Here is a 9565-nt window from a genome sequence, read left to right as displayed (position 1 = left end):
GGTATAAACCTTGGAAAATTTTGTCGAGGGAAGCTTTCAGCTATTTCTTTAGAGTAAAGATCAGATGATGCCCACATTGCGTGCTTTTAGAGAAGCACATGATATCAAATTGACTGATATAAAGATGATAGCCATTGTCTTTGACAACTATGTGGGAGAAATGACGTTTTCTATTTGTCTCAAAAACAAGAACGTGAAAACTTAATTTGCTCTGTAATTTTCTGAGTCCTTTTTCTCGGGGGAGGGCGCTGTTCCCGGTAAGTTTCGTTTCAGTGCGTTATCATGGCATGGCCTTTGCACCATCGTTAACAGTCACAGTTATCCACAGGTCTGCAAATTTTTTCAGAGATGCTTTATAACACAGTTGGGTGAAGCAGTGCAGAAGCCTGGAACATGCAACTAACTTTCTTCAAGTAATGAATCAGTTTAACTGGCCAGACAAAGCTAAAAAGGTTCAGTCACTCCACTCAGAACTGACTCTCACATTCTCACATCACTGACAAAAATGCGAGAGGCAGGCAAAATAACATTCAAAAGCATCATAAACATTGAAAGTTGATCACACCATGAAATCTGTGTATCACTACCTCTTCAAAAGCCTGATAGTTCTGTCTCGCAAAAACTATAACCTACCTATATATCATAACTCAATATGCCACAGTTGTCACTAGTCTCTTGCACTGAGGCAAAATCTCTGATGTATTTGGCACTAGCATGGAGCTTATAAACATGGTGCTACTCCTAGACAAATTTAATTACGACTAAATGTAAATATATAGGACGCAAAGTATCCTTTTGTATGAAGAAATTGTTGTAAAAAGATTTCAGCATGATATATTGTCAATAACAATCACAGTTTCATTCAAAAACATGAAAAAATGCAGACTTCTATCAACTCGAAAAGAGCTTCAGCTTGACACGTATCCACTCTACCCACCTGTATTTTAAACCTATGGTAAGTTCCTGCTGCAGAAACATTTTATATTTTTCAGTTTGCTACCAGCATTCTTGATGTAGGGACCAACCCGGTTGCATTTATCATACCAGTGTAAAAGGCAAAGCTGTACCTTAGTTTCATTTTGGATACTTCCAGATCCGCAATGAAAGCAAATATCCATACTGAGGCAAAGGGCACAAAATGACCTTTTCCAAAGGAAGTGTTCATAATATTCTGGCTTGGAATATGTAAATCTTCTTGAACATTTCCTAAAAGCTGTAATCTGAGCTTTCAATCCATTTTGATACATTTAGACAATAAAAGCACAGCTTTGCAGCCATGGTATACAGTTGCTATAAAACTTGCACTGTAAATATTAATGCATGGAATCCTTTCATAAAGCACAACAGACGTCTGAAGGCAATCTGGGCTTGAATTCAGAGACATGCAATCCAGCGTGGCCTGTGAGATGTGAGATCTGATCAGGAAAACATCCACTTCATTTGTACAACCTCTTTCACCTACTGGTGGCGCTGTACCATGAATCAGTAACTGGTACACTGTCCTGTAGTACTCATTGCTGAAAGGACTCTCTCCAGCCACAGCAAGTGATGCAGCTACTATCTTTGGAAAATCATATTTAATGTCACCTTTTCCTTTTACTGGTGTCTCATTCTGTACAAGAAAAAATGAAATTTGCTAAGAATATGAAAAAAAAAAGTGAAGTGCTTTTAAAATCTAACCATTTTGCTGCTTGTGTCTCACTCTGTGAAAACAAAAAAAAGGAAATTTGCTACCTGTTGAAAAATTGTCAAAGGCCATTTAAAATCAACCATGTACTCAAAGTAATGCAGATGAATCAAATGATATGTCTTTTACAGCTAGACTGTAGTTCAGGTCAAGGGTTGTTGTGTGTAAAAGCAGATATTCCAGCATTTGCACTGGCAGGTACCGCCAGAAATCAGTGTTTGCTGTAGCCCTTCTGTATGTATGTGGTGGTGACTAGATATTCTGTCAGCTTCTGGTATTTCTTTCATACTACATCAGCATGTATGAAGAACAAAACAACCGAATTCGAAACAAAACGCCAAACAGGCAAAACTTAAGGTCAAACACGCCTCAGGGACAGATATTCAGACTCTCAAACTTTTACACTTCTTTTCTGATATACCATTTGCGGGGGTTCATTTTAAAGCTCCTGATGTAAGAAAACTTTTCATTGGTGTAGTTTTTCAAAATTCGAAAATTTTGTTTTCTCCACAGAGTTGACACAGGGATGGCAGCCATTTTGAATTTTAAATATCGGGAAATCTTTGTTTATTTGTTTCTCTGCATGGCAATGCCCGATTTTTATTCTTGATTTTTAAAGAGAATGGTTGAAAGATTCCTTAAGGAAAGTTTGGGCAAAAGTTTTAAGTCTTTCAATTTCAAGGCGCATACTACCTTAATGTCAAAACATATCAACTCTGACATAGTAAATATTTTATTAGAATAAAAGACTGTACAGTTGTAAAATGTGGAAATAAATCCCTGATATTGGGTTTTGTCATCAAATATATGCGATTTTCTATTGCCAGGTCACCTTCAAAAGGACAAGATAACATTTCCATACATCAGTTAAGCCGTTCCAGGGAGAAGAGATAAATTTTATTCTAGTAGATCCAAGTTGAATTAGATGTCAGAACTGTTTTTCATTGGATTTTAACTGTAATGACACTCTTGATGAAGAAAGAAGTGTACCAAATAATAAATTGTCATGTTATGTTCAATATTGTGTCTGTAAACTACAGCTTGACAAAACTTTTGATACAAGACCCATCATCAAACATCACAGTCACCATAGTGCTACAAACAACTTCAGAATCTGATAATGAAACAAAATGTTATTGAAGAGACTCGCCTTGTAACTTTTAGCAACAACTTCTGTAAAACATCTCAACAACTTTAATCATTTAAAGAAGTATGTGATGTTTAAAGTAACAAAAATCTTTGGCTTTGAATAATTCTGCATACCTGTGATGATACGATGAGTTGTAGAATTGTACCGTTGATTCCAGTTACTTCAATGTTACTCTCTACTCTGATGATCTGTCCAGACACAGAGATGTCACGAGATGTTGACTTTCCTTCCCTGCATCAGAGAGTAAAATGATAAAAGTCTCACACACCCTTGACAGGCATTGTTGAAGTCTGTTATACAAGTTAGTGGAAAAGTCAACACCATGTATGATTGATCTTATAGAAAATATTGATGTTTGCGAGTAATTGAGTAGTTTTTACCAATTTCTGTGATAATTAACTTTGAATAATAAAAAGTACACGGTTATCATACCATGCACATTGTAGAGATATACAACAGTGAATTTTATACACAGTACAAAAAAAAATGCTGACATGATTAATGAACTACAGTGGATGAATGTTGCGTGGATGTTCTTTGACTAGTGCATCACCATTTTCTAAAGCTGATTGACATTTAAAGACAAGATGGGTGTCTTTAGGTGAGAGTTTATGCTAGGACATCTCTTAGTAATCTATTGGAAGTGGGATTGCTTGCCCATATAGGATGGATCATGGGCCGTAATTGATAGATACAGTACCGTACACTGACAGGACATCTGGCTTCAGCTGATGCAGAGATCAACGAGGCATGCAGCAAATCATCCATATACGTCGCCTGGAATCTACCCATCGCATGTTCACTGCAAATCTGGACCCAAGTCATCATTGTGGCTGCATGATTGACGTGTCCTTCTTTTCCATATTTCTGAGGGAGAAATGAGTAGGAGATGATGGTTACACAAATTACCCCCACACAAAATGATGTGACTATTGCAATGACGCCCTTAACTCTGTGGATGAATTCTCTCTTCAAATTTCTGAGAAACTCTGAGAAAAAAGACTTACCTGAAAGATGGCACCGATAGTATATTTTTGACAGTTTTGTCCACAGAAAGATGCATTATGCAAACAACAAAACTGACAATTTAGTCGTGTTGTCTGCAAACTATTCATATTGCATCATGTAGCCCTGAAACATTTCAATCTGTGTGTGTCCCTGAACTCAGTTTGATTGGCCTTTAATTAAAGGGTATTCTCCACAGTACTGTAGATTTCCCATAATTCATTGCGATTTGTATCCCTCGGAGATACCCAAGTGAAGTCTACTATGTCTCCCATGTGTAGACAAATTGACAGACTATTTATCAAAAATTTTGATAACGTACTTTTATGCACACCATTCATCTCAATTCTCAATTCATTTTAATAATTTGGAAAATTATGCATAATTGAGAGAGGAGATAGCATTTTTGTGAAATTGCCAGAGATGTGTCCTCAGCCATACAGAATAATGTGATGGAAAGTAGGGAGACTAGTTGCACCTGTTTTATGAAACAAAAGAATATCGTTTTTTTTGCAATGGAAGTGACAAAAAGAAATGGCATGCTAAGTTTTTCTCAGAGAATGACCCTTCAGTTCGTCATAACTTGCTGCCTAAAAAGTATGGCATTTGTAGTACCTGCAGAATGTGACTTTTGTGGTTGTTTAGTGGTTATTTTCAAAACTTTCACTGAATATCTAAACGTACTTTTACTAGATATTATTTAAAAATTATTCTGATGCTGCACACTAGTGCTTACATGCAAACTGAAAAAGTTTCTAGAAAAGTAACCTTCAAGGATACAAATCAAAGAGTATTGTGGGTAATTTATTGTACTGTGTTCTCCGTGGGCTGCTGATAATTTTAATTCATTGTTCATTGTGCTCAATCCAAATGTGCAGAAATACATGACTCAAGAAGTTAAGAAATCTTGTGTGTTAGATGGCTTACAGATATTTATATCTTTCTTATGCTCAGATGTAAGATTCTGATATCTTACCTCATTCATAGAATCTTAGACACAATGAATGAGAAATAATGACATCGTTTGTATTCACAACCATAAATGTAGATGCTGGACAGAATGATAAGATGTTCTTTTCATTATGAAATTACTTTCATAATGCAGGAATACACTGACATTTTTCACTTACCTCAATTGCTGTCAGGGTTGTTTTACTATCGTCTTTCTCCAAGTCATATTTGCTGTTGAATTCAGTCAGAAACTGGAGAAAACGGTCTTCTTGTACTTCTAGTTTTTCTGTATAAGATGAATGAATCAAAAGAAATATATTTGAGTATCATTGTGTACCATGGGGTGAGCAACAGATCTACATTAAAAACCAGAATTTAAATTGATCCTAGAGCAAACAAAACCATGTGCACAAATACTCACAGAAATATATTTATTTTCCTATGCCTTTGCACACATGGGTTTGTTTGTGTACATGCCACCATCAGGTGATCTCTCAAGTTTACCTCTTTATTCCACAGTAAAACCATTCCATTCACCATTTGATGTTTCATATTCTGAATCACAGTGCTGCAGGCCAGGATGCGCCCTTGCAACAATGTCCCAAAACCGAACCTGTTGTGCCGCATTCTCGCATACTGAGCCAGAGGGTCACCTCGTGTGCACTCACGAATGCGACCGTGTTGGGTGTGTCTGCTAGAATATTTATCTGATACTGACAATAACTCTTTGTTTTGCATGATTATTTGAGGCTTATATTTTCATACGTTCAACACGGTGATTAGAAGTAATTAAAACGCTGCACTTAACATTATAACCTGGCGTGTAGTCCGACCAGCTCTCTGATTGGCAACAGATACGGTATACTAGCTGCTACATAATTTTCCTAAAATGGCAAGCATAGTGATGCAGTCCTTGGTAGCTTAATTTTTTGTGAAACTAATTTCTAGCGATATAATACAAAATGTGATTAACAACTGACACATGTTGTCCCCAAACTGTACAAAGTGTCCCCAAAAGTAAACAGTTGGGGTTAGAGTGTCCCCTGGTTTAAAATTCCTGGCTGTAACACTGCTATCACTATTAACGGCCAACATCCTTCATAGTGTTCTTGTACAGATCCTTCATCCAAAGATCTACTGGTGAAAGTAGAGTACTTCTTGGAATCAACAGAAACATGTGTACAAACTATCCTAAACTAAACTGTGCATCATAGAACCTCAGTTTCTTGCAGAGTCTATGGTTCAAGCAAAACACAAACACAACACATATGTGTGTGTGTTATTGGTTTGCGCGGAACCACAATCCAAGGCAAACCCTCGACCTACTGTCACTGTAACCCTATGAGTATGGCGAGAGTGTCCGGCTGTTGTCACTGCAGCCAGCGTACGACACACTCACCGTGGCACTTACAATCGCTCCATTTCCATGGCAATGTAAGCGGTGGAGGTGTCACATTGTCATGTACGTGTTCTATATATGACTCACTTGAAACAATTTGTGATACGATCGCAGGTATTCCTTGGTCATTCCCGGCAGCAGCGTAAACTAATCCAGCATTCAGAAGTGAGCAATCGTCGTTGTCACGCTTGTCAAATACTCGCTTCAGGTCGGATTTGTCCGAAGTCAACCATTTGCAGAGGACGCCGCGAATGAAATGCATAGTATCGTAAGCTACAGCAAAGTTGAAGGGAAAATACTCAAAACGTAAATTCACGAGTGTCTGCTCGGTCTCCCAGTCGTATCTTTTGATCACAGTCCCTCCACTCACCGGTGGGTGGAGGGACTCTGCTTTGATTCACTGCTCCTTCATGTTGACAGTCAGAAGCCATCTTGAATGTCGCGGGTACCCAGAATCCTTTGTGGTAAGGGGCGGGGCGGGACACGGCACGGTAGGAGATAAGGGGCCGTTCAATTTGTATGGGGGGCCTGCAAAATCGGGGGAGGTCACGTAAATTTCGGAATAGAAAAGGGAGGTCACCTTTATTTTTAGAAACGTTTAGGGGGTCACCGATTTTAACAATTTTAACAGTTGAACATAAATTATTTCTCTAACGTGATTCATGGCAAGCCCAAGTCTCAGTATCAGACACGTGGCCACACCACTCACCAAAAGTTGTTTGTGCCGAATGTGTAAGGCAATCTGAATCTTTAAAATGTAGTAACAGACAGGCTAGCTTTAATGTGCATGTATTTGAAAGTCATGTTATGACTCGTCAGATAACAAATCAGACAGTCACTGTTGTGGATGGAAGTACTATCCACTGGGAAAAGATAAAGAGATTTGAAGGTATGAGTGAGGAGGAAATAGCAAATATGAGTGTTGTTGACTATGAAAGCCATGAGAAGGATAGAATGCAAAGAAATGCATGGATAGTTGCTGATGAAGTCTGCAGAATAATTGAAGTGCACCTGTTTTACGTGAATTTATCAAGGCACATGTTTCACAGACGGAGGAAGACCTGTTTTTCTTCAGTAACTCTGCCTACATACATGAATATGCCACGCGAACAAGTTTTCAATCCAGGAGTGCAGTTCCAGGGTCAGCTTACTGGGAAAAGGTGTATTCCTTCATAGAAAACCACTTTCATGTAGGGGAACTTTTCATGGAATATTTGAAGCAAGGGTGGAATTGTCAGTGTGGTATACACAGAGAGAAGTGTATACCACACTGCCACTGGCAATGCCAGGCTCATATGCCCATTCCTGATTCTTGTATGCATCGATGGATGGGAGCACCTAAGTGATATGCTTCCTAGCGATTGTGAAGATGCTTCATCTATCTATCTATCTATCTATCTATCTATCTATCTATCTATCTATCTATATATATATATATATATATATATATATATATATATATATATATATAATTTCACTTGCACGTACGGTAAAGACAATGGGTCAGGTACTTTCCGGGGTGAGGATGTGATATTGATTACAGGTGTATTGAATAGTTTTTAAACAAAGCACTAATTTCATAAATTTTACCTAAAATCACGGTTCAAAACTCCACATTTCCTACAGAACGATGGTCAAGATCGCACTGGAGAAAAAATTCGGGAAAGGAAAGTCTACATTTTATCAACATTTTCTAGGTCAAACCTCTGCATTAAAAAACACGCTTTGTCCTGAAAAATATTAGTATTGTAATGAAACCTATTTTTAAAATGTATCTAACTTCATTTCGTATTTCCTCACACTCTCTGAACATTGAAAGGGACAGATATGACGGTGTAAATGAAGACCAAAGAGTCCGTACATGTAACAACATTTCTATTGAAAACGAATTTCATTTTCTACTAGTCTGTCCACATTATACTGATCTTAAGAATGAAATATAAACCAGAATATCTAATACCAAATATTGAGAAATTTATTTGTCTTTTAAAATTTTACGAAGTGAAAACGTAGAAATCATTCGTAATATCTGTAAATTTTTATTTTATGCCTTCAAGAAAAGGAACGAAGAAGTCAGATCTGTATAAACACATTTTGCTTTGTATATTAGTGAACATTTACCTATGACCAAACATATACTATGTATTTACTTTTCTGTAACACAAAGGGCAGGTGACGTAGAGTGAGAACAATAAAATCTTTATTATTTATTAGGCGAAAAGAGGAAGGGTGGCAAAATCGCGGTATATTGTGTGTAGACCTTCCCTACTAAGAGTGTTCTGGCCTAATTCTTTCCCAGTGGAAAGCACAACAAGGAAATACTTTTACAAGGCACGTTCAATTTCCTCGTACCTTAACTGCGTACGTAGCGGGTCTCATTATAATTATTAACCTCTCTGCGGCACTGCCTGAGGACAGTGCGGTGGTTGAATTCTCAGCGTGCCCACTCATGTTTCGCCATTACAGATTCCAGCAACTTTAATCGTCGTAGCTGTAGATACAATACAAGCCTTTCTCATAAATTGTCCATGTTTTTTATCGAACAATATGTATTTCAGGTGATTAGTCAGAGCTTCTGTCTAAACAAGTTCTGACGTGTTCGGTGACCCCCCGATGCACCCTACTTTAGAACAACTGACTCTGAACATTGTGTGATTTTATCAAATATAACTCACGTTTTTTGCTGTTTCCCTTTTTCTCAACACCAGCAAAATATACAAAATTATGTTCTCTGCTGGCCTTCACATTTTTTGAAGCATGTCAAATTTCACTGGCAACATTGTTTTCCATTTTGGCCGTTTACTTGTGTATAATTTGTCTATAACATATTTCTATTTTCACTACATACTACAATTTCACTACAATTGTTTATTTACTGTTGTGTCTGGAATGCGTACAACAAAGGGATGGTTTGGGGTCTTCAGATGTCACTGACACAATGACTCTAAACAGTGTGTGATTTTATCAAATATAACTCACAGTTTTTGCTGTTTGCCTTTTCTCAAAACCAGCAAAACATGTTCTCCGCTGGCCTTCATATTTTTTGAAGCATGTCACATTTCACTAGCAATATTGTTTTCGCAATTGTGTATAACATATTTCTATTTTCACTACATACTACAATTTCACAACAATTGTTTATTTGCTGTTTAGTTTTGTCTGGAATGCATACAACAAGGGATGGCTTGGGGTCATCAGATGTCATTGCCACCATATCAAAATTGGATGCCGAGAACGTAATTTGCTGCCCATGACCTTGTTTCCGACATTGAGGATGGCGACAAGGAGACTGACAAGTACTAGGCTCCTTGTAGTCGTCATGATTAAGAGCAATAATTTCGAATATGACAAAGGACTGTGGTGGTTGATAATT

The 9565-nt window shown here is 37.6% G+C and overlaps 1 protein-coding gene across 1 annotated transcript; it reads right to left on the bottom strand.

The window, feature by feature from the left end:
* Positions 1–525: 525 nt before the first annotated feature.
* On the bottom strand, positions 526–6633 carry LOC139120471 (uncharacterized). Its single transcript, XM_070684925.1, has 5 exons — positions 6280–6633; positions 4973–5079; positions 3538–3704; positions 2951–3068; positions 526–1612 (listed from the first exon to the last, which is right to left on the bottom strand). Exons 1-5 carry the CDS (start codon positions 6452–6454, stop codon positions 1229–1231), a joined length of 951 nt encoding a protein of 316 aa, XP_070541026.1. The 5' UTR covers positions 6455–6633; the 3' UTR covers positions 526–1228.
* Positions 6634–9565: the final 2932 nt, after the last annotated feature.

Source organism: Ptychodera flava, chromosome 20 (assembly GCF_041260155.1).
Source record: "Ptychodera flava strain L36383 chromosome 20, AS_Pfla_20210202, whole genome shotgun sequence".
Taxonomy (NCBI): domain Eukaryota; kingdom Metazoa; phylum Hemichordata; class Enteropneusta; family Ptychoderidae; genus Ptychodera; species Ptychodera flava.
This window is presented reverse-complemented; position numbering and strand designations above follow the sequence as displayed.